The sequence below is a fragment of the Zootoca vivipara genome, chromosome 1 (assembly GCF_963506605.1).
Source record: "Zootoca vivipara chromosome 1, rZooViv1.1, whole genome shotgun sequence".
NCBI lineage: Eukaryota > Metazoa > Chordata > Lepidosauria > Squamata > Lacertidae > Zootoca > Zootoca vivipara.
In genome coordinates, this window is record NC_083276.1 from 119,775,839 (window position 1) to 119,801,572 (window position 25,734).

The following is a 25,734-nucleotide window of genomic DNA, read 5'->3' on the forward strand; positions in this document are numbered from 1 at the left end:
GGCTGAGTGAGCCACATCTATACCTGTTCACATCTGCTATATATAACATCAGGTGCACTGCAGGTAAGTATGGATTGGCCAAAAGAGTCTTGCGGGCCAAATGGGGAAGCCTGGCTGGCCGAATTAGGCTCACAGGTTCCTCATTGCTGTATCAATGTATGTTAAAAATCAAGTGCCAATAACTTTATTGTGAGGGGAGGGGTGTTACTAGCCAATCTTCCTTGCATGAGCACAGTGTAATAAGGTTAGAAATTGTATTGACCTAGTGACAATTTGAGAGTGAAAGCAGACACTTCTAACCCTAGTTTGGTAGCAGTCAACCTTCAGGTCAAAAAGAGTCAAGCTATTCAAATAGAAAATGGATTATCTACAGCTGCTCTGAATGTTTATTTCTCAGTCAGCACTTCACAGGGCTATGCAGATCAGCACAACAAGTAATCTGGTTCTGCCCTTTGTCTGACTCCTAGATGGTTTTAATAACCTGGCACATTAGCAATATGAATCACAGTTATTGGTATTTCTGTCTGCTTTGTATGAGGACTCCAGCTTCCATCTTGTCACTGCTTGCATTTCCACCCCACCCCCCAATGGCTAATGCAGTCAATTACATGCTAGTAGCCTTAGAAGTAGAGCAACTGCATTAGAAACACTTCCATTATTAATCCTTTAACACAATACTTGCACATAATTTTTTGCTTTATCCACAGTTGGTAAGCAGATTAATAAACTTAGCAAAACGGAAATTAAAATAAAATTCAAAGTACAGTATATCCATCCTGTAACTATGTCCCATTTCCTCATCTGTGTTAGGCAATCTCATCATCTATGTCTGCAAATCAGAGAAACTTATACAAGAAGCAATACTTCTTTCAAGCCTATTTTGGGTGGGGGAGGGTCCACGTTAACTGTGCTGGCAGGTTCTCCAGCCCTGACATCCACAATTCATCTTGGGGGGGGGGATCTGAGGCTGAGAAGAGGCAGCTGATTCCAGAAAGAGTTAAGAATTAATTAAAACAAGTTAATTGGGTTGTCTGCTTATTTCTTAGAATGACTGGCCATGTAAAACAATGGCGTAAGCAATTCTGCCTGGAGCACTCAATAACTGTTTTAACATCATTAGTATTGGCATCATTTAAAAGTTAAACCGTACGTCAGGTAGGTAAGGTCACTGAATATTCACATTTCACAACTATTCTAGAGAAATTTGTGACTCGAGACGGCTTACTGCATTTGCTGTGGGACTTCATATTGGTGCAATTTCTAAAACAACTGCACTAGCGGTTCAATCTCATTTTTAAAATAAAGCCCCAACGCATTTGACTGATGTTCCTAAACAGAGCAACCCAAGTCAACACTATGGTTTATATTAGCATTCAAATCTCAGTTGCCTGCCTGCTTCTGCTTCCCATTCTCAACTGCCTTGCATTACCAAAGAGGCTATGCAACAGGAGTGCTTCACTGTGCCCTTTCTCCCTTGAACAACATAGGTGTCCTGAAATATAATAGTTAAGGAACAGCAAAATGCAATTTTGGTGCTACAAATATTGAGTCCTGATAACTCACACGTTTAGGTTTTTCCCCCAGTATATGTTCAATCGGGAATGAAAACCTCCGATTTGTCACTTGTCACTGGTCTGTGATGCAGTCTTGAGAGTTGTGCTGGTATTCTGACAAGTTTACTAGGAGCCGGGCATCTAACCCAACTGCCTTCAGCCTGCTGTTCTAGATTATCTGCGCCAAGCAGAAAACGTATGCGACAACTGACACTAATGCTGAAAGGAGAACTTTGCAGTTCACCACAAAATATATATAATAAAGCAAATGAATTGCTACCCACAAAGCAAGGATTCAGAGAGATGCCCAATAGACCTGGCATCTTTAAAAAAAAACAGGCCTGGGGATTGAAGGTGTCAGGAAGCAGGTTTTCTAAGTTTTGCAAATATTTTGCAAACCTAGCACAAGAAGGCAATGTCAAATGGGCTACTACCAACTATACAAAAGCAAAAAAAAGTGGGACGAAAGCTAGGAAGTTGAAATGGCCTCTCCAGCCTCCACTTTACCTGCTCGGACACCTTCATAGAAGTCATGGCCTCGCTGGAAGAAAAAATAACTCGTCATAATACAGTAATTTCCTAGCACACTTTGAGATATAAAGTCCTATATTTTACTCATTGCAATTAAAATTAAATGTAGTCTAGATAACACGTGTAAGCCAAATTTCAGTATGGTATTCATTTATTTAAATTATATCCCAACTTTCTCCCAGTGCAGGGCCCAAAGCAGCTCACAGCACCCAAGGTCTGACTGAACAAAAAAGTCCAAAAAGAAAAGCAGAGAGGAGGAGAGCCTGAGCTTATGTGTAAGGAAGTTCCACAATCTGGGAGCAAAATAAAAAAATTCCTTCAGTAGCACCTTAAAGACCAACTAAGTTTTTATTTTGGTATGAGCTTTCGTGTGCATGCACACTTCTTCAGATACAGTGAAATGGAAGTTTCCAGGCATTTCACTGTATCTGAAGAAGTGTGCATGCACACGAAAGCTCATACCAAAATAAAAACTTAGTTGGTCTTTAAGGTGCTACTGAAGGAATTTTTTTATTTTACTTCGATCCAGACCAACACGGCTACCTACCTGTAACCAGAATCTGGGAGCAGTCACCCGAGAAGGCCCTCTCTCGTGTCCTCACCAAACATGTCTGTGAAAGTGATGGGACTAAGAGAAAAGATTCCCTTGAAGATCTCAAAACTTGGGCAGACTCATATAGGAAGATAATGTCCTTCACATAGCCTGGACCCAAGCTTCATAGGTCATAAACAGCACTTTGAATTTTGCTGGGAAATGGACAATAGCCAGTGGAGCTATTGGAATTAACAGTTTAACTATTGGTCAGCAATCTGGCTGCAGCATTTGGGGCTCACTGCAGTTTCCAACACTTTCCACAAACAGTGCATTACAGTAATCCAAACAGAATGTAAGTCTCACCACTTCTTTAATATTAAATATAAATACTGTATATTCCTGCGTATAAGACTACTTTTTAACCCAGGAAAATCTTCTCAAAAGTTGGGGAACATCTTATACGCTGGGTCATATTTCTTATACGGCGAGTATATCCCAAACTCTGTTTTTTAACTGGAAAAGTTGGGGTCATCTTATACACCCAGTTGTCTTATACAGTATTTTCAGCATCAAATCTATTTTAATAAATGTTTCCTATACCTCAAACATACCCTTGGTAGCTAACTAGTGAATAACCACTACTGAATCCTTTCTGGATCTTCTCCTGCTCAAATGCTGACATCTCCTTTGGAGAAGGGGCAGAGAGAGAAATGTACCACCCTCCGCATTCCCAAGTCTCTCTTCCCCCTTTTCTCGAAGAATGTTCTATAGAAAAGTCGTCTGATCTTCAGCATTTTTTTAAAAAAAATTCCTCTAACCATTCTGTGCCATGAAAGCAGAATAAATCTGGAATACACATCCTTCCATGGAAACAAAGAAATGGACTGAAGTGGCACAGATACCATTTGGCATTATGCAGTTTGTCAGAAGATTATATATGCTAGGCATACTCAGAGGAGACTCACTGAAATCCACGGACTTAAGGCCACTGATTTCAATGAGTTTACTCTAAGTATGACTAAGGTTGGCTATTACTCAAACCCTGAGCACAAAGATCAGCTGGAATCACCCTTCTGAACCAGGAAGCTAGGTGCTTGACCCTAGTTACTGAATTATGAATACATGACACCGGTCTGTAAGCTGCCTTACCATGCAAGCTTGGCTCAGCCTGTACTCCATGGTGAACACATCCTGCAGGCTCAGGGAAGCTCCTTCTCTAAGCTGCCTCAAGGTCATCTTTAACGACGTTGGAGACATTTTTGTAATGGTCTGTGGAAAGATAAAACATTCCCAAGGCAAATTTTCAGTTTCCAGAGGAGGGGGAGCTGCACGTCGCAGGAACCCGGAAACAAACAAGACTGTCTTTCCACGTTAACGCTACATAAGTAATTGTAAAGGTCACATAGCATGTGATAGTATAAGTTCATTAGGTGCGCTGTTCCTTTTCAAAATACTTGACCGGAATAAATCCATCCAATGTTTCATTCATGAAAGGTAATCATTGTTCTTTGACATTCCATATACACCCCACCCCCAAATAAAGAGATGGCACTTCTGAAGAGTGCAACTGAATACTTCTCAAAGTTCTCCTACCCTCCCTTCTAAAGCTCTTTGTTCTATTATTTTTCTCCTGGTGGGCTTTGCAAATGCTGAAACTATACCCACACCTTTAGACAGGTCTTTGATCCAATCCTGTATAAAGCTGGCAAGAGGGCCATTTCACAAGAAATACAAGATACAGCAGGCTAGAACTACTAGTTAACAGACTTCTGCGATCGTGTTGGTTTACATACCTAGGACTGGGCATTTCCAATTAACTGAATTTGCACTGTTCCCATTTTAGAGACTCTGCTTGCTCTTTGAACTAAATGACTACAGTGTGTCTTAATATCAGGTTATGTATTATTTATATATTTATAACATTTATATCACACCTTTCCTTCAAGCAGCTCAAAGTGGCATACTTGACTATCCCTCCTACCCTCTCCACTTTATCTTCACAGCAACCCTGTGAGGTGGGTTAGGCTGTGTGACAGTGATTGGCTCAAGGTCACCCAATCAGTTTCATGGCTTAGTGGGGATTTGAATCCTGGTCTCTCCGGTCCACGTTACAGACGTTATAACCAAAAGAAAGCTTGAGGATATAGCCTTACAAAGGGCTGTACACTTTTTTTGTTATCAAGAGCCAAAAGGTTGTTGGAAGAACTACTAAGATGTGTACCACTGTGAGCACTTAGGAAGAAAAGCTTTCCAGAAGTATTAAAACCTGGATCCAGAATGCTGCACAATTAGTTCTGCCACTCCGGGGGGGGGGGTCTCCCTGAGCACATCTAAAGTAGTTCTTTGGACTTCTGCCTAGGTATCATTAATTATGATTTACTACTACTTTATACAGTCAGGTGACACAGCCAGCACATCTGACTACTAGTGACAAAGCCTAATAAATCAAGTTTGTTTCCCCATTTGCTGTGAAAACATGTAAATCATTAATCAAAGATGCTAAAGGAAAAGCATGCATTTTATTTATGAGAGGAGAAAAGCCGTGGGTGTGGCTGAAATTTTTCAGAAAATGAGATATTGTCTTCATCTGGTGAATCTCCCTTATGGGGATGAGCAGAGGGGTATTCTGGAAGTGGAAAGTCCACATCCACAGGACCAGGATGAAGAAAGTTGAAACAGGCCTCAACCGGGGGACCCCCTACCCTCACTCCGGAACAGCAAAGTATAAGAACACGGAACTTTTAATGAAGAAGTATAAACAGAGCAAGATACCTATGTGGGAAACCACACACCTAAGAATTTTTAAAACAAGTGGGGAAAGAATGTTTCTCCACTAATATTCAGAAAAGAGAGTCACCACTTAAAACAACATCTTCTCTCAAGGTATGGGGCAGAGGGAAATTCTGGGGTATGCCATATACAAAAGAGCCCCCAAGAGGGAGAATCTGATTCAGAGTTGATGCCCCCAAAATCCTGTGGAGAAACTCTACAACCAGAGGCCACAGGATTGGCTACTGACAAAGGTTGGATCCTGAATGCTCAGCAAATGAAACAAACTTCTCTCAGGCAAGACATCTTCCATAGGAAAATGACACCATGATGCTTCTGCAGGACTAGAACTTGCATACGAAAGGGCAAGACTTCCACTAGCAGCATCTTCATACCTCTTAATTCAGCTGGCTAGCACTGTTAGAGACCTTTGCCCTCCAGGGACCCTGGCCTATGAGAAAATGGACTTTCAGCATACATACAACAAGGAATGTGCTCCATTTAACATTCCTCTCCTGGAAGAGGAGTCAGAGATGAGCCTTGGAGACCAAACTGGGCTTCTTCCTTTCAGCCTTTGTCTCAATTGGCACTTCCGGAGCAGAGGAATGAAGTACTGCCTTAAGCCTGCTTCCTAGCTGAGCCAGGAACAGAGATCAGGGGATAAATCTCCTCTCTTATGACAGGAATGTAAGAAACAGAGAAACTGGAAAGATCCAAGCGGACAGCATTCAGCATTGAAAGATACACATTGCTGGCAAAATGGGAAGTGGCAGATGGTGAGTTTCACCTATTGCTGCTGTTTTCAATGGGGATATTAAACGCTTAACCCACAGGGGCAAATGGCAGATTTCCAACCAGCCTCAGCATCAACAGTGTTTCTGGCTCCTGATCACGCAGGGCTCTCCCTCTCTCCAGACGCCAGCTGATAAAAGCAGTGACCCATTTTGCCTGCGTCCTTACATCTGCTAACTCCCGCAAGCACTAGCAGCACAGTTCTGTGCCTCTGGTTTTGTATACATGAATCACCACCAGCTGGCTTGATAGCAGAGACAAGGAAAGAACAAGCATTGGGGGGAAACAAACCCCAGTTAACAGCATCTGCTTCCAGCCTTTTTTAACGTTCCAGTTGCTTCCTATCCAGGAATTTGCAAAAGTCATTGATGAGGAGCATGTATATGCTATCTTCATGTCTCAAATCGGGAAAGTATTACAAAGCTGTGCCAAGTGGTAACTTGAAGTAGCTGCAAGCCTGTCCTACGCATTGTCCAGAGTTAAATCCCTAGAGGCCTGCATATAATGTGGGATGGAGGAAGTTGGCCGCAACCTGAGAATGCTGCCTCACCTCCCAAAAAATTGCAGTAATATGTACAAAAAGCCATGAGTCTTAAGAGATGCACTGACAAAGTTCACCAAGCTCAGGCCTGAGGATGAGCTTTAAGGGCTCTGTGATGTTTGCATCAGAAGAGCTCTCAAATTCTCCAGGTCAAAGAAGACTTCTGAGTTTACCACCACGCTGGAAATCAAAAACACTCAGTGGAGGGCAAACACTAACCCACCACTGAAGGTTGATGGAGGAAAGAATCTTCTGCAGTCAGCTACCTTCCCCCTCCCAGCTGTTTGCAGGAAAATAGCCTCTTTAACTCTCCCTATTGAAATCATTGGAAATGTCGTTTCACTGATTATCCTTGGGATAAGAGCACCCAGGCAGTACTTTCTACCTCCCTGCACCCAGCAAGAGTTTTCCTCAGTGCAGTCTTTCAAAGCACCCCATGTGAGGGGTGGGGAAAACTGTGGCCCCCAGTGTTTCTAGACTTAGACTCCCATCAACCCTAGCCACCATGGCCAACAGACAGGGATGATGGGAGCTGTAGTCCAACAACAAAGTTTAGCCACTCCTGCACTCCACAATTTTGCAAAGGGGTTACTCTGAACAGCTGCAACCAGGAAAACGGTCAGCAAACTTGGATTGGTTCAGAAATTAGCCTAGCCTTTTCTCCATATTTGGAGGGGAAATAGTTTGCCTCATTTCCGAGCCAACATTAAGTCAGGGAAGGTTGGCTCATCTCTGATCTTTATGATGTAACATCCACACTACTTTCCTGGGCAAGGTATCCCTGACGAGTTAACATGTTTGAAAACTTCCTGTATGCAGAATGCTGAAGAGGTTCAAGGTGGAGGGATCTAATGGTAGACAGGAAGGAGAAAAATGCTGAAAGTGAAAAGAGCATCAGTGGTAGGTATGCTGTAGAAAAGTGAGTCACTGAGCCTTAAGAACCTATTACAAGATTGCTGGATCAGGACAGTGGCCCACCTAGTCCACCATCCTGTTCTCATAGTGGTAGCAGACCTGTGGAAAGCCTGCAAGCTGGACATGATCACGGCAGCAACGTAACAGAGATATTGCGCCAAGAGGAAATTATAATCAGGCCTAGGAAATGAATGGAGTATGGAGAAAAAACTGGTCAGTCAGTGGAACATAAGGAAGACTGGAAGCTACCCAGAGAGAATGCATCTCTCAAGTGAGATTAGCCTGCCTCTTACAGCACTGTGCTGATGATAAATGCTCTCTGCTGGGCCAGTTTGAATTCTGGCGAGAAACAGCATATGAAGTTTAAAACCCCAGCACACACCAAGTGGGGGACTCACTGAAAATTCAGCATGCGAAGCGTTATCCAGGCACACAGGAACAATCCAATCGCAATACTTGGTCAAACTGCATATCCCAATTCCCGCTTCCCATCTCATTGAGGAAAGAAGCATCCGGATTAATGACAGATGAACAGCTGTGGTTTCAAGGGAGGGGTGGAACTGAAGTTGCCCCAGATTAAGGGATCCTCCTGGAAAACAACAGCTTTACTAATCAATGGTTTCTTCTGTTTACAGTGTTTATTAACTGAAAGTTGAAAACTAGGAAACTCCTTGGACAAAACTACAATATGTGAGAGGACTAGCTGGAAGCAAACAATACTATCACATACCCATGGTTTAGAAAAATGCATCCATGGGGGAATATGACTGTGGAAAGCCTCCAAACTGGCAAATCCTTGCAAGCTTACTCAGTAATGACAGCATGCTGGCTGTCACCCACCAACTTTTGTCAAGCCAAAAACTCAGCTTTACATTTTCCAGTCCAAAATATTTACAGTGACATTCATTTCTTTTTAGCAGGCAACTGAATTAAAGTCTGGAGTGACAATACATAATGTGTTATGGGCGACCAAGGAAGTTTACATTTTTTTAAAAAAAAGCCTGGGCAATGGTAATACGAATTTTATTCACTTGCCTCATGGTGGCCACTTATAAACTCAGTGAACAACAACTTCATCTACATTAAGCAGCGGGACAAATTTTATCAGCTCTCTTGTGGGGTATATAGTAAAATCCTCATCTGGCTGGATGTTGGGAATAAACGGATGCCGGCTCTGCACCACAGCAAGTTTAAAAACTGGAATAAGCAGCAGCATCCAACTTTAAGGTGACATTATACAGAAACCACAACATGTCTACTCAAAACTAAGTCTCTAAGTGGGTATAACAGGAACGAGAGAATGATCCCAACTCTGCTTAGCTCACGTATATAAAATGCCAGAGCTATAACTGCTAGCTCCTGTAGTGAGCGCACACATAACCAAGCATTGTACAAACTAATATCTTTCACAGTGGTTGTAACTTCTCAAAAACACCATACATACAAAACAAATCCCAATGTGCTACTCCACTAACGTCATTAACCTTTGCATGAGCCTGTCTACAACCATTGCCTTCAATTATATTTCAGCTGTACACAAGATAAAGAAATATACCACTTGACCTACTGAAATAAAAGCCCCAAATAATACAGAGTGGGGGAGCCCCCTTAAGCATGTAAAAGTCCTTGCCTGGGGCTTCCACTGATGGTATTCACTAGTTCAATCCTATCCGGTGTGTTTTACATACAGTGGACGGTCGGGTTGCGAACATGATCCGTGCGGGAGACACGTTCACAACTCGCAGCGTTCTCAACCCGCAGCGCCACGTCTGCGCACACATGGGATCGTGATTTGCCGCTTCTGTGCATGCACAAGCACTGAAACCCAGAAGTAACCCGTTCCAGTACTTCCGGGTTCGGCATGGTGCACAACCTGAAAATGCACAACCTGAAGCGCAGAGGTATGACTGTATCTATAAAACCATTGTAATGATTTCTATGAGTCTATAAAGGCACTGTGGATTTTTACTAACTGCTCCAAATTCCATCCTACGTTGAGGCTAGACAAGTCTCCACTAACAGAATCAGGGCCTTTTCTTTAACAGACTGGATTTTCTACAATTCTCTTCTTATGAGGATCCTGACAGCCTCCTCCCTGCTTTCTACAGCCATTTTTATATCCAGAGAGAATTTTGGAAATTCTGAGAGAGATCTCTTGACAGCTACTGCTACTTGTTACCCCCTAGTTTGTTGGTCTGCTTATTTTACTTTTAATTATTTTATTTGGATTGGTTTGTTTTAGCCTATTGCTAATTGCATCAGCAGTATTGTTTGAGCTTTCAATACTAGTAGAACGTATTTTCAAAGACACAAATTAATTTTCTTTATACTGCTTCAAAACAAAATTTGATTCAAGGGAAGTACTGTATAGACTCTGATAGATAACTTTGTTATGTTCCGGACAGCCAGGGACAGAAAACATCAGAGTCACTGTTTCTCTACTAAGGTGCATTTTTAAAATTAGCTCAGATGTCAAAAATTCATGTGATGGCTTTCAACACTTCTTCATGTGTCACCAGAATAAACCATATATACACTGAACAATCTTACGTGTTTTATAATAATTCCAAGGAAGTTCAACGCTGCTTTTAAACTAGCCACTCCAACCCAAGTCTAGTCACCATTTTTGAAGGTATTTAGATGTGACAAGTTCTGAAATGGAGATGCCACACAGATGGCCTATTTCTACACAAATCAGATTTGCACACATGGTTTCTGATACAGCCATTGATCCATGTGTGAATGTCCTTAAATAAATCAAGGCCAGTGGCTACCACTTACAAACAATACCATGCATTCATACAAAATATGTACCTTTTTGCCCACACTTCAGTTTTTAACTAGATTTTATTGCAAAGGCAAAAATAAATGCATATATTCCATTATCTGTTACAGTTATCGGTGCTAACTGGGGAGGAATAGCATTATTGTATCAAGCTTCAATTATTAATTTGTTTTGATTAACAACTCGATAAAGAAAACAACCTTTGCAGGCTTTTAGACTTTTCACTGGGGGGCAGCAGGAAGGACCTCCAGTTCCAGCACCTTTGTTTTAGCAAAGCTACATAGAATCATAGAATTGTAGAGTTGGAGATGTCCTCAAGGGTCATCTAGTCCAACCCCCTGCAATGCTGGAATCTTTCACCCAATGTGGGGCTCAAACCCACAAGCCTGAGATTAAGGGTCTCATGCTCTACTAACTGAGCTATTCATCACTTAATTTCCCTAAAAACAGGGGATGAGAGCCAGCATGTTACTGGTTCAATTAAATGGACAGTAAATAGGACTTAGGCTTACAAATTGCATGGCTTTGTCTAGACGTGGATTTAAAGGTATCACCATCTAAGTTAATTAGCATCTGCTAAAAGCCAACTTTTATTTTGAACTTGAACTGACTCTACCCACCTGATCCAATCTCAGACCTTCTCTACGGTAAAGAAAGGGTGATTTTAGAACAAAAGATAAATTCATTATTGACATGTGTAAATTAATCGAAAACTAAGTTGGAATGAACCTCTATAAGCTACAGTGAGGCTAACATTCATTCATTCATATATTTTTCAATTGTAGAATTTAAAGGTGCTTTAAAGGTGCTGACCTTTAAAGCCCTAAACGGTTCGGCCCAGTATACCTCAAGGAGCGTCTCCACCCCCATCGTTCATCCCAGACACTGAGGTCCAGTGCCTAGGGCCTTCTGGCAGTTCCCTCACTACGAGAAGTGAGGCTACAGGGAACCAGGCAGAGGGCGTTCTCGGTAGTGGAACGCCCTCCCATCTGATGTCAAGGAAATAAACAACTATCTGACTTTTAGCAGACATCTAAAAGTTTTTAATGTTTGATGTTTTATTGTGTTTTTAATATTCTGTTGGGAGCTGCCCAGAGTGGCTGGGGAGACCCAGCCAGATGGGCGTTGTATAAATAAATAATATTAATTAGTTATAATTCAAGAAAGCTATATTGGCTGACTATAACACACACATACATCCCGGGAAACACACTCGGGCCCCATTTGTTACCCAAAGGACTACAGGGTCACTGGGAAGTTGGGGCATCTGCCTTCCAAGAAGAGCAATGTGGCAAGGAGGAGACTAGCCTAGTCCCATCTAGCACCTATACCAAGCCGTTGCAGGAAGCTTGTTTGTTTCTCCCTTGCCCTGGGACTACAGAAGTACAGAAAAGGGCCCTCAAGCCCAGGCATAGGCAAACTCAGCCCTCCAGATGTTTTGGGACTACAACTCCCATCATCCCTGACCACTGGTCCTGTTAGCTAGGGATGATGGGATTTGTAGTCCCAAACAACCGGAGGGCCGAGTTTGCCTATGCCTGCTCAAGCCCTTCCTACAGGCAGCAGAACAATGGCTGCTGGCTGTTGTGTGCATACACACTTTGTTCCACTGTGCACTGCCTTGTTATGTTGTGAGCTGCACTGAGGATCAAAAGGCAGGGTATAAATCTTCAAAAAAAAAAAAGGTCAACAGAAAATCAAGGCCATCAAAACATTAGTGAAGTCTAGGAATTTTCTTATCAGCAACTGTAGAACAGCAGGGCTTGAGAACAAGAATAAACAGGCAGCAGCTCTAAGTTAATCATTACCTAATCTATATGCTGTGGTATAACTTTTGGACACACAGAATGTGGATTCTTGGAGCAGGTTGCGGGACAAGTCTTCACCTGCTTGATCTCCATTATTTCAGCATCAGAAACACCATCCAGCAGTGCAAGACTGAGCAAACGCTGAAAACACAATCAATTGTGCTGATAGTTTTAAAACACAGCAATGAATGTTTCCCCCTCTAACATGCCAAGTCTATATCCAGCAGTGTTTTTACACCTGCTGCCTTCCGCTGTGTGATTCAAGACAAACAGCAATTTCACACCTGTGCCATCAACAGATGCTTACACATGTTAATGGATTCTGCCACCTAAGCCAAGCAAGAATTTGGTGCGACAGCTACTTTTAAAAACAGCCCAAAAGTTCTCAATTGTTTGAATAAACGCCATTTTATTATGGAAGAGATTTAAAATTTAATGCTGCTCTTTTCAGTTAAGGATGCCCTTGATACCTCTGAACAGGTCTCCTGTCCATACTCATTTTCAACAACTACATGCAAAAGTCCTTGATCCAGATTGCAACAGACACCTCTCTGCAGATACACTGACTAAACAAACGCTCAGAACACTTATTTTAAGTTAAAATGCATACTTCAATTTGGTTATATTTATAGTTTCCGTGGGTCAAAATTGAGATAATACAAAATTTAAACATTAAAATGTTAGCAAATGAAGCTTTCCTCATAGTAAAGTTTTGTGCTTTTTATCCAAAATTTAAATTGAAATGTTAAAGGCGGAGGGGGAAGTAATCCAATACCATTCTTCCATTGACAGAAAGCTCTCTGACCCCGCACTGGGGGAGGAAGCAGATTCTCACAAATTCCTTCTGTGTCCTCTTCATACCCCTTAAAATCTGCTCTAGAGGCTTTGAGGACCCTCCAGAGGTGGGTGGGTGGAGGGCTGCAAGAGAAAGGGAGAATTTGTGGGAAATCACTTCCCTCATTTCTATTCACGGGAGCCTCTGCTGGGTCACAGAGCTTTCAGAGAAAGGAAGTCCACTGGATACAACTCATCGTGAATAGCTAAACTTAAGTAAAATTAGCTATCTGCTTCAGACAGTAGCCTTGCTGGGGTGCTCAACCTACTCATGTGTAAACAAACTTGCAAAAGGAAGTGGGAAGGCATGCTGATAAGCCCCATGAGAGCATCATCTCCACCAAGTTCAGAGCCCAGTGCATGTCTGAGGGCAAAGGACTGAGATGGGAAGTCTCCTGTAGCCATGATTCAGAAACCTCGTGGTGTGTCTGTCTGCACATGAGGCCCAGTGTATTTTTTACAAACTAGTACTCCAGATTCCACATTAACCCGAAATCCTATTCTTCACCAACCAACACTTACAAATTGTGAGTATGACCCAATCAACAAGGGAAAGCAAAATCCCTCAAAATCAGTGGAATACGTACACTTTTAAAACTGCAGACAGCTAAGACCTGGTGCACACTGAAATATCCTCAAACTCCTAGCGATAGGCTAACAAGGTCCTCACATTTCACACATTAATGTCTGCCTCCTTTCCCCTTTCCAGGGTAACAATGGTGCAGGATTATACCTTCATTGGTCCTCTTCATGCTAACCATGGAGTCTGCAACCATGGCTGGCTTCAAAACACTGGTGCTGAGAAAAGCTGTGCTGTTTGAGAAATTCAGGTATAAGATGTGGGTGAACAGAACTAGCTACACCGTTATTTTGATCCCAGCCACTGTGCCATTCAGAGGACAAGTGGGGATCCCAGGATTTATTTATCACCTCATCTTTCTCCCAGTGCGGGGCCAAAGTCAGTTCACAACATTAAAAACATACAGCTATAAAAACACACACATACCAATCAGTTATAATTTTATTCACACACACACACACATTGGGGGGGGGGGGAAACTGAATCAAAACAACTTAAAACCTTTTAAAACCACAACAAGAGAAGAATTAAATATACAACACCCACCATTGATGACCGTGCTGCAAAAACCAGTTCGTGGTCAAAGGCCGGCCTAAACAAGGAAGCATTTGCTTGCCAGTGAAAGGAAAGCAGAGAGGGGACGAGCCTCGCCTCCTGTGGAAGGCAGTTCCAGTCTGGGAGTAGCCACCGAGAAGGCCCTCATGTCCTCACTAAACATGTCTTGTCAGGTGGCTGGACTGAGAAAGTCTTCCCAAAGATCTCAAAACCTGAGCTGCCTCATATAGGGTGATATGGTTCATCAGAAAGCCTAGACCCAAGCCATATAAAGTTCTATAGACAGTAACTGTGGACCACTCACCAGTGGAGCTGTTGTGACAAGGTATTTTGGTTCTCGCTATTTACATTAGTCAACAATGGGTTATTGTTGTGGTTGATATTATTTAATGGATCTGTCAGGTAGGCTGCCATTTTTCTAACCTGAGAGTTAAGGTTGTATCTAATGTTGTGCAAGCAGCTTTCTACTCACACAGTGGGCAGTTTCCTTTCCTCTCCTCTTCCCAGTCTGCTGCAGATGGGCCCCCAACCCCCTGGAACAGATTTTGAGGGTGCGGGCAGGGTTTGCCAAGGAGAGGAGAGGGAAGCTGTGAAACGCTCTCCCCAGAGAGGCTCGCCTGGCTCCTTCATTACATATCTTTAGGCGCCAGGCAAAAACATTCCTCTTCTCTCAGGCATTTGGCTAATTAAACAATCTATGGCCTTTTAAGGGACCCAGGTGGCGCTGTGGTTAAACCACTGAGCCTAGGGCTTGCTGATCAGAAGGTCGGCGGTTCGAATCCCTGTGACGGGGTGAGCTCCCGTTGCTTGGTCCCAGCTCCTGTCAACCTAGCAGTTTGAAAGCACGTCAAAATGCAAGTAGATAAATAGGAACTGCTACAGCGGGAAGGTAAACGGCGTTTCCATGTGCTGCTCTGGTTTGCCAGAAGCGGCTTTGTCATGCTGGCCACATGACCTGGAAGCTATACGCCGGCTCCCTCGGCCAATAATGCGAGATGAGCGCGCAACCCCAGAGTCGGTCACGACTGGACCTAATGGTCAGGGGTCCTTTACCTTTACCTTTGGCCTTTTAAACTGTGTGTGTGTTGTTTGTTACTATGGTATGTATTTTTGTGCTTTTATATTGTAACCCGCCCTGTGATTCTCATATGAAAGGCAGTATATACATTTAATAAATAATAATATTAAGTTTAATTGCACAAGTGGAAGTCTGTTGCCAGAGCAGCATGGCAGTGCTGAATACAGCCCATTGTGGTTTGCCCTGTGCCACACTCACGGCAGTGTGGCAGGCTTTAAAATGGTAGTTTGCATATGCAACCCTTAAAAAAGATAAAAAATCTAATACCTCACCTCTAGCTGTTTAAGTGCAAAAGGGGAGCCATCCTTCTTCAGGTTCTGAACAATTTCTTCCATGCTGTTTGCTGAAAATAAGCTGAAACAGAAAATATATCATACTTCAATCAAGAAGAGAAATATTTGTCAAGAGTCAGAAAAATTACAGGGATTTTTTTGGAAGCAATTATAGTGGTACCTTGGTTTACAACCATAATCCATTCTGGAGGTCCGTTTGTAAACCAAAACAGGTTGTAACCCAAGCACACTTTCGCCAATGGGGCCTCCAAAATTTTTTGTTCGTAATCAAAAAACAAATGGGTTGTAATCCAAAAAAAAAGGTTGCAAACCAGGATATGCACTTCTGGGTTTGACGAGTTTGTAATCCAAAATGTATGCAAACCAAGACGTATGCAAACCAAGGTACCACTGGATAATACTCCCAAGCTATATACCTTATTTACATATTTATAATACTTGATGGTATGACTGGTGTATGTATACCTGAAAATACATGTACCATCAGCTAGAGATATACTAAAATAGCCACACCAGGTAGCATGTGAAGCTTTTGACCGTTTCAAGAAAATGTCCTTGGCAAGATTTTTCCCATTTAAAAAGAGATTTTTAAAGAGATTAAATCACAATCCTTAATGTTTGTGCCAAAGAGGCCGCAATAACATAGAAAACAATGTACCTCAATCCTAAATAATTGTTGGCACACCATGTTTTAGCAATAACTACCGGGGCAGCAATGATTAACATGGTCAAAGTGGTATTCAGGTAACTTTTTTTTTTTTAACAAAAATCCTCATAGGCATTTCTGGTTTAATACATGGCAATTATTACTTACACAAGCCATGGTTATCATTCCTTTCTGTCCAGTAATCAGTTAAAAAGATTTTGTTAGCACCTGCCTTATTCCAGTGTTTTTCAATTAACTGAATCTGGCCTGACAAACTCGTGTCACCCTTCCACTGGGGAAGGAAGGGGTGTCACACGATTTAATGCACGTTTGCACAGGGATGCTGAATCCTCTCTCCTTCTGAGCTTCCCACCCAAGGGAGGGCTCTTCCTCTCTAGCCAAGCTCACTTCCAGTATTGGAGGAAGAACAACAAACTGCAGAGGAAAAGGAGGAGGATGGAGAGGGAGAGCTCAGCACACACATCCTACCTCTGTGCGCCTCCTGCTTTTGGGACAGGATACATGATGGCAAAGGGCCCGTATAGAAAGAAATCTAGTTTCTTTTTGCTATGTGCAGTTTGGCCAGTGAGGAACCACAATTATTTAACAGCTAACGAATCAAAGGAGGTCTATCACATAAATATTTTTGCAAAAGAGGTCTATTGAATAAATATTTTTGCAAGAATCTCAACAAAAAGTAACTGAAAGGTTTACTGAACCCAACCCACAGCTCCCGCTAAACATGAATGAATGGGAAGTACCTGTTAATCTTCTCCATGTGCTCACCAAGCACGAATTCTTTTTCTTGATCAACTTTGCACTGTTACAAAAAGCAGAACACACCAACACCTTTCATATCCGTATCCCAAACTCTAAAATGCAACAAAGCAGCTATTTGCTATTTTCGCTTTTAAAAAAGAAATGCAATAAATTAAATCTCATTTTGAGTTCAAGCGACTTTTCTAAAATTATAGCTAACCTGTTTTTGTTTCTCGGTTTGCTTATTACACTTCTATTTTGATTTTGCATGATGCTTGCAGTGGTCTCCCATTCAAATTTACAACCAAGCCCTGAACATTCAGTGCTGCATCCTCAGATGGACTCAAACCAGGGGTCCCCAAACTAAGGCCCGGGGGCCAGATGCGGCCCAATCACCTTCTAAATCCGGCCCGCGGACGGTGAACGTGTCCTTTTATTTAAAATGCATCTCTGGATTATTTGTGGGGCCTGCCTGGTGTTTTTACATGAGTAGAATGTATCCTTTTATTTAAAATGCATCTCTGTTATTTGTGGGGCATAGGAATTCATTCATATTTTTTCCCAAAATATAGGCCGGCCCCCCACAAGGTCTGAGGGACAGTGGACCGGCCCCCTGCTGAAAAAGTTTGCTGACCCCTGGCTCAAAGCGTAACTAAAGCAACGTCCATGATTCCAGAATCCTTTTTAAATAGCTGATGGAACACAAAGCTGTCTCTTTTGTGCTTCTGAAAACAAAGTGCCTCACACATTCTAGCTATGCTTTGAAGATAAAAGTTTATCTACCGTTTTAACAGCTTATCTACTTTTGCACAGTGTGGAATATAAGAACGGTGCACAAAAAGAACAGGATGGCTGGATATAAAGAACAACAGGCCTCAGAAACACTGATGCTGCAATGGTACTGACACTTAAGTAGGTATGGATGTGATCAGCCCTTTGGGTGAGAGACTGCTAGGAGCCCATGCCATTACAATATACAGCCATACCTTGGTTTTTGAACAGCTTAATTCTTGAATGTTTTGGCTCCTGTACACCGCAAACCCGAAAGTGACTGTTCCGGTTTGCACACTATTTTTGGAAGTCGGATGTCTGACGTAGTTTCCGACTGCCTGCAGGAGCTTCCTGCAGCCAATCAGAAGCCGCCCTTTGTTTTCCGAACGTTTTGGAAGTCGAATGGACTTCCAGAAAGGATTCCATTCAACTTCCAAGGTACGACTGTATGGCCGGATAGCTCCGTTGGTAGAACATGAGACATAATCTCAGGGCTGTGAGTTCATGTTCCACGTGGGGCAGAAAGATTCCTGCATTGCAGGTGTCTTCTTATCAGATGATTCTTATGGACCCTTACGATTCTATGTTCTGTAGGAGGAGGAATTTTGTCAAATGCGGCATGGCACATCGTCAGGGTCAGCAAACCTACAAACCAAAGAAGGGCTCCCCTCTGTTTGTGGTAAAAGCTGCTCCTTGTGAAATTATTTCTATGTATGAAAGGCGCTCCTTGCCACCCTGCAAATTAGCCTTCCCTTCTCTATCTACAGCAACACACAGTGCTACTAGAACTATATTTATACACATTTCGATTGAAAGGAACGTCAATTAGGTGACTGGTATTGACTATTCACGGCCAGAGGGGCCCTGCACGACATGAAGCATTCAAATTGTGGCTCGTGACAAATGCCTTGAACCTGCTGGCTCTGCAGGGGCCAAGGTTAAGCTACAAATATATGTTTCAGTTACAACAGCATCAGCTGTGGATCAAAAACTAATGCCTGTCATTTGTATTCTGGTGGCTCCCTGTGCACAGCTTCCGCTCCATTAGCTCTCAGCTTGCACATCACTATTCTATCTCCTGATTTGCTGAAAAATTACTGTATAAACTCATTCCATTAATATTCCCATTGTCTGTTGATCAGAGAAGCTTGGTACAGAAAGATGCAGCCATATAGGAGAAAGAGAATCAACCTTTCATGTGTCCGACTTCTTCGAAGACAGCAAAGTTTCAAGCATACAAAGGCAAGAGCTAGACTTCATTCCTTTCCATCTAAGGAAGTATTCTGTGAAACCCATTAGGCTGCATACGTTACATCGGTTAAGCAGAAGATTAGCATCTTACAACACAATCCTAGCCATGTCTACTCAGAAGTAAGCCCCAATTATCATAGAATCGTAAAATTGGAAGGGATCACAAAAATCGTCTAGTCCAGCTCCCTGTAATGCAAGAAACTTTTGCCCAATGTGGTGCTCAAACCCACGACCTTGAGATTAAGGGTCTCATGCTCTACCAACTGAGCTATCTATTACTTCAATGGGACTATCTCCCAGGTAAGTGTGTATAGGATTGCAGCCACAAACATTTTTAAAAGGTAATAGGCAAAGCCGGAAAAACTAAAGCAAATCCATAAAGTGTCCCATATAGGAAAAACACCAAAGATGTAATTCCAGCAAGTAATTTTTGGCACTAGTATTTTTGGAACACTATCAAAACCAAAAGGGGGAAAAAATCTTCAGTGCTCTGAAATGAACAGCTGCTTTAGCTGACAACATTTCAAACACAAAGTGACCTTGTGAAGAGCAACAATCAGGGGAGGGGTGAACTGCAAAGAGAATAGGCCGTAAGTGGGTGCAGTTTATGATCAATCGTCAAACTTTATTTTATAACATGTCACTGAGGTGCTACGGGGTGGAGGATCAATTAGCAACACTTACAGAGACTCAGTGTCCTGTATGAAGGTTCTCCTTTTTCGCAGTCTTCTATTATTGTTAGCTATCCAATTACCTTCTTGTGATACGAATCCAATATATCAGCAACATTTTCCTTCGATGGGGACTTTAATTCTGTCAAATCCTTTTCTAGGGCAGCCACCTGCAAACGAAAATACAATTGCCAAATGCATTATTTCACGAGATGCTGATATAATTTCAATATATTCCCTTGCAAAGAACTCGTGGCAATCAAACGGGGTAGGGCAAACCCCGCTAGCAAGCACATTCTTTTCCCCACTTCTCTCAGAAAAAGTGAAGGTGGCCTTCGCAAATACACAACAAGGAGATCAAAAGACTCAAATACAGTAGCCATGTTCAGATTACTATATCTCTAATCAACAGGCCAACATGAGTGAGTGCACAACAACAGTGCAGTTTCCATTAACTATCCATTAACGAGCCAGGATATTTTTAAAAATTTAAAAAGGAAGAAGGCCACATAACTCTGAAGTCTCAGTGCAGCATAAGAGTAGGTTGTGCTAAAGTCCACTGAAATAAATAGGCTTCAGTGTGCCTAATTCGGTGTTGCAGTGTGTCCTGGAAATTTGTTTTGAGAGCCAGGATACCTCTAGAAGCATTAGCAGGGGAAAGGAGGACTTGTTCTCCTTCTCAGGAAGCGAAAAGATGCCTGAGAAGACACCCACCCACCCCCCAAATCCAGCAGCCCCAAACTAGGCCCCAGTGTTCACCTGGGATTACAGCATGGCCGGGTACCTGCTCAGGTAGATTTACCTTCTCTGCTTCTATGAAGTGAGTAGCAATTCCCGCTTTGTGAACATCTTTTCCTTTCAACCTGAATCCAGTCATGGCAAGAAAATATCCTAGCTTCCCTGAAAGCCTTGGCAAGAAGTAGCCTCCACCTACGTCAGGAATAAGACCTGCAATTGAAGAAAGCAAAATTAAAATTATGAAGGTGGGAAACTATTCCTCTCATTAAAACATACTGCTGCTCTTTTGTCTTTTCCAAACCTTCTCCAGGCCTTGTAGTTTGTCCCTGCCTCCTTTTTTCACTCACTATCAAAAAACACATTGAGGCACAGTCATTCTGCTATTGCCTGATTTCCATGGGCACTATGCTTCATAGATCCGTGTTTTAAAGGCCAAAACTACACCTTTTTACGAATGACGCTGACCCGGGACTTCTATGTTTTCTTCTTGTATATGTTCCTCACACTGCCCTTTCTTCTAGCAAATTCAGACCCTAAATTACCCCTCCATGAATGATCAAAAATTGCTTCTCCTTTCCACCAGGAACCTCCATTTGCATTCATTAAAAGGGGGGGGGGGAGAGAGTTCCATTCATTCAGGGACCAGACCATTACTATTACAGTATTAATTTCAGATGCTGATGCTGATGATATGCAAGGACATCTATTGACAGCTGCCTCAGAAATACAGAAAGCATGAGAATAATAATAATACATTAATACATGGAGGCAGGTAAGTCTGAAAGAGTGTAACCAAGGTCTCCAGCAAACTTCATGCAAAGGCAGGGATTTGAACCCATTCCCCGCTAAAGTCAACAATCTTAACTGCTACACCCCACGGCTTCTCTATCAAAATTCTTAAGGTAGCACAACGGAAAATGTTAACATGCAGTCTTTACCTATGGCTGTCTCTGGCATTGCAAAAACCGTCTTCTCTGTAGCGACTCTGAAATGCCCATGAACAGACACACCGACACCCTACCAAAACAAAAATAAAAATAAAAAACAAAGGCAGAAGTTATACTAAAAATCTGCAACATATGCACACGCATTTACAAACACAAATCAACTGCTTATCAAAGTCTATTTATTCATATACCCTGTTTCTCCAAAAATAAGACATACCCATAAAATAAGCCGTAGCAGGATTTCTACGCATTTGCGCAATATAAGCCATACTCCAAAAATAAGACATAGTGATAGGCGCAGTTCTGGAGGGCGCCAAGGAAGAGGCTAGGCTGGACACGTAATAAAAAAAATAAGACATCCCCTGAAAATAAGCCACCGTGTGGTGTTTTTAAAAGGAAAAATAAATATAAGACGGTGTCTTATTTTTGGAGAAACACTGTACCTCCTTTTCTTCAAAATGGCATGCTTGGCTCTCCCCAACCCCTGTATTTTTAGCTATTGTTTTAAATCCTTATATACCCCATTTTACAGCCTCAAGAGGTGCTCACTGAAGCTTAAAATAATAATAATCTAAACTTAACATTATACCCCAAACTAGTACAAGGACAAAAATCACACAGTATTGATATAGTACCAGAATTAGCCAGGTAGCATATTCTGCCCCCATCCTTGTTATTTCCGCTTAACAACTTCCTCCAGCAATCCTGTGAGTTGGTTAGGTCAGGCTGAGAGTTAGCTATGTCACCAAGTGGAGAGATTGGAACCCATGTGGAATTAAGATACAACAGCCAAGTTGTGATGCAAAGAATACCTCCCCCCCCCAAAAAAAAATAACAATTCTTGTTTAAATTACAAGAACTACCGCCAACGGAACGATTCCAAGCATTTTACATTTTTATGTTTCCTCTTCTCCTTTTCCTTGGTAATGTAACTTCACTTGATGGTACCACTCTCCTGTCAAGCAACCTGGGACCATATTAAGCTTGTCCATTTAATATGCCTCTCTCTCTCTCTCTCTCTCTCTCTCTCTCTCTCTCTCTCTCTCTCTCTCTCTCTCTCCTTGTGGAAGTTCAAGCCATTTGTCTTCCTGGTGTAGGAAGAGGCTACCTCTAATATGGAGCTTCCCTCAAATACACATTTAAAAGCTATTCTTCTCCAAGAACGGGCTGGGCTTCCTAAGAAGCTGTGAGATGTTCCCAGCAGCGGCCTCAACTCTATCACCCCTCAGTTCCTATGTAACTCCTGGCTGAGCCAGGACTCTACAGCAAAAACTCTGACATCACCCCCCACGCACTCAACAGAGCAACACAGCGAGCTATGAGACTATTAACTGGCAGTGATGGGAGCCAACATGGGCTATTCCCTCTCCTCGGTGAGCCTTCTGAACGACCCACAGGTCCGCCTAACCCTATGTCCTCCCCTTTGCATTTGAGCCAAATGCCTGTCCCCGCCCAAAACAAATATGGCTGCCAGCAGCTGAGTCAACATCTACGCTCTTTCTTCACCTCTGAGAGAGTGCATGATAGCTCTGTTTTATGAGGGTTGCAAGCTTTAAATTGTTTCATTGTCTACTTTTAAAAATCAACTAAGAAGGTGCCCCTCATTAGATCAGATATCAAGGAGATAACTATACAATCTCTGGAAGCCATCTGAAGACAGCCCTACATAGGGAAGTTTTTAATGTTTGATGTTTTATTATGTTTCTGTACATGCTGGAAGACGCCCAGTGTGGCTGGGGAAACCTAGTCATATGGGCGGGGTACAAATAATAAAATATAATCAGCATCAGCATCTTCATCAGGTAGCAGATAACAAATATATGCTTTTTTAACTACAAGTGCTTATAAAATAACAGCCAATGGTATGCAACATCTTAAGATCTCACTTCTTTCACACGTGCAGAAGAAATGCTTCTGCTAACATGGTGCCTGTTACTAAAAGGTAAGGTAAAGGTAAAGGAACCCTGGATGGTTAAGTCCAGTCAAAGGCTGGGGTGCGGCACTCATCTCGCTTTTCAGGCCGAGGGAGCTGGTGTTTGTCCACAGACAGCTTTCCAGGTCATGTGGCCAGCAGGACTAAACTGTTTCTGGTGCAGCGGGACACCATGACGAGGGCCAGAGTGCACGGAAACGCCGTTTACCTTCCCACTGCAGCAATACTTATTTATGGACTTGCACTGCTATGCTTTTGAACTGCTAGGCTGGCAGGAGCGGGGATAGAGCCTGTTACTACTGCCCATGAGAGCATCATATAAAAAGGAGAGTTGTGCTTTGGAAATACTGGGTTTCAAATCAATCTGCATAAACAGTAATAATTAAACCAATCAACGCAGCTTGAAGTTTTGATCTACGGAAGCCAACACATAGGCTGTGCAGGCCTTTTCTATGTATTTCCTGACATCTGTCAGCAAGTTAAAGGGGCTCTCGAGGAACAGCCTCAAGAGCCTCAAGAGTGAAGTATCTGCAGAGACATTCACTTCCCCTGGCGCCAGCACACACCACCTCCACTGGGCTGCCAGAGCCCATGGTGATTATGACCTTCAAAATACAATAAAAGGCTAATTAATTCACTTACGCTGTTCCCTTGCAGTGCATCTCTGTGGGGAAACCAGATTATTTGAAGATATGGGTTCCCTTACTTCAAGGCTGCTACATAAATGAACCCCTTTAGCAGGCAATCAAGTCTCCAGATGCGCATCAAGTGAACAGCGGAAGGATGGCGAGGTTTACTGTGGCTAAATATCACATAATATCGACACGGGGACAGCGCCTGCAGCAAACCCAGATGCAAACTCTGTCGCCATAGTATTCTGGCAATACCTTTTCAGGAGGACCTGATAATGTTATCCACAGAATCAAGAGTTTCAATATGACATATGCTAACATCTGCCAAAAATAGGGTCCCTGCCTCCAGGATCCAGAGTCCAAGGCTGGCCAGCATCGCTACTGGCCACTTTCCTCCTCTCCAATGAGCATGGGATCTGCTGCTTCTGCTACTGCTGCATATTAGGAGTGCTGGAAGGGGACTGGAAGCAGTCGCCGGGCTGCCTAGTAATCTGCAACTGAAGCCACTGAACACAATGAAGAGGCAGCCTTCTGAAGCCACCTGGCCACTGCTTCTGGCCTCCTCCCCATGCTCCTCTCTTCCCACCGCTGGGCCAGTTCTTCATCCCATTTGGCTGTAGCAGCAGCATGAGGTGGAAAGGGGCAGGTCTTAGGAACACGCCTACTCAAGGAGGGAGATTTCCATTTAATGCTCTTTGAAGATGCTCCGAAAGGAGGCTCTGAAAACTCACTGTGATGCCCCCCCCCCGCTTCTCCTTGCATCTGGGAAGGTTGCAAAAGCCCTTTATATGCAGCAGGAGGAGGGCTGCACACCCCATTTCAACCTCCAATGTTGCACAGGGAACAAGGCTGCTGCTGCTGCCATTGCCATCACAAATAGCAAGAAAGAAGCCCACATTTCAAAATGCAGCCTTTTTTCTGGCATCCCTCAGCAGAAGCTTCGGAACCCCACAAGGGATTTTGACAGGTTGGTGGAAAAACACCTATCAATTATGTGATATCAAAAAGATCACATGTGACTGATAAGTGACAGTTCCCCACTCGTGGGTTAGTGGTGGTGGAGCAATGAGAGCAGGGGCACACCCCCTAGAAATACAATAAAAGTGCATCTGATGAGTTCTCAGCTATAGGTTAACTGACTGATGTATTGTTTTGTCTGCAAGTCAAGCACCTGCCAGATTCAGCATTCGGGCAAAAAGACGTTTGTACTTTATGCTGGATTCCTATTTGTGAAAGATGCCAACAAATATGTCTCTTATTGACATCTGGTGGAAAGCAGACTGCAACACAAACTGAGAAAATTCTCAAATCATTCCATTCAGGCTGCGCTGGGAACTGTAATTTGCTAGGACTTTTGTAAATGTCAGGGGTAACATGCAGGACACAATGCATCAGGCAAAAATGGGAAAGTGCCAAGAAGCGACGGGTTTATGGGTTTAGACTAATGCAGTGTAACGGAACAGGGAGGGAGCTGTGGGTATTGCTCCGTGCTCTAATCCCCCAAAAGTCAATGACTTGCTACACAACTGCTTTTCCAATCTGATGCATAACAGGGAGCAACACATGCCTTATAAGCGGAGTGTCAAAAGTTGAATTCCCCTAGTGTATGGCCTGGGATCACCTGACGCTGCGCAGTATTGATAAAACTAAATATATGAGGACGTCTCATTAGCCTCTTGGATGTGAGGGAGCCTCTTATCATAAATAGTTGTGATTAAGAAATGTTTGAAAAATTATCTCGGGTACCCGTAGACTGTATTGGGCTAGATTATCTAACACGGCATAATGCAGCTTCATAGGTTCAAAAGGGGAGGAGA

At 42.8% G+C, this 25,734-nt stretch overlaps 1 protein-coding gene across 5 annotated transcripts in view; it reads right to left on the reverse strand.

Moving 5' to 3' along the window:
- The window catches only part of HIBCH (3-hydroxyisobutyryl-CoA hydrolase), a 62,356-nt gene that overhangs the window by 10,306 nt on the left and 26,316 nt on the right, over nt 1-25,734 (reverse strand). For all 5 annotated transcript variants that reach the window (XR_004693798.2, XR_009558442.1, XM_060281387.1 and 2 more), the window contains exons 7-13: nt 21,344-21,422; nt 20,470-20,615; nt 19,751-19,837; nt 16,977-17,035; nt 15,549-15,630; nt 3,769-3,888; nt 2,061-2,094 (exon numbers count right to left, since the gene is read on the reverse strand). Coding sequence is in view for 3 of the 5 variants with exons in the window: in XM_060281387.1 (XP_060137370.1) it covers nt 2,061-2,094; nt 3,769-3,888; nt 15,549-15,630; nt 16,977-17,035; nt 19,751-19,837; nt 20,470-20,615; nt 21,344-21,422 (607 nt within the window). In the remaining 2 variants the exon portion in view is untranslated. The remainder of the gene's footprint in view (nt 1-2,060; nt 2,095-3,768; nt 3,889-15,548; nt 15,631-16,976; nt 17,036-19,750; nt 19,838-20,469; nt 20,616-21,343; nt 21,423-25,734) is intronic.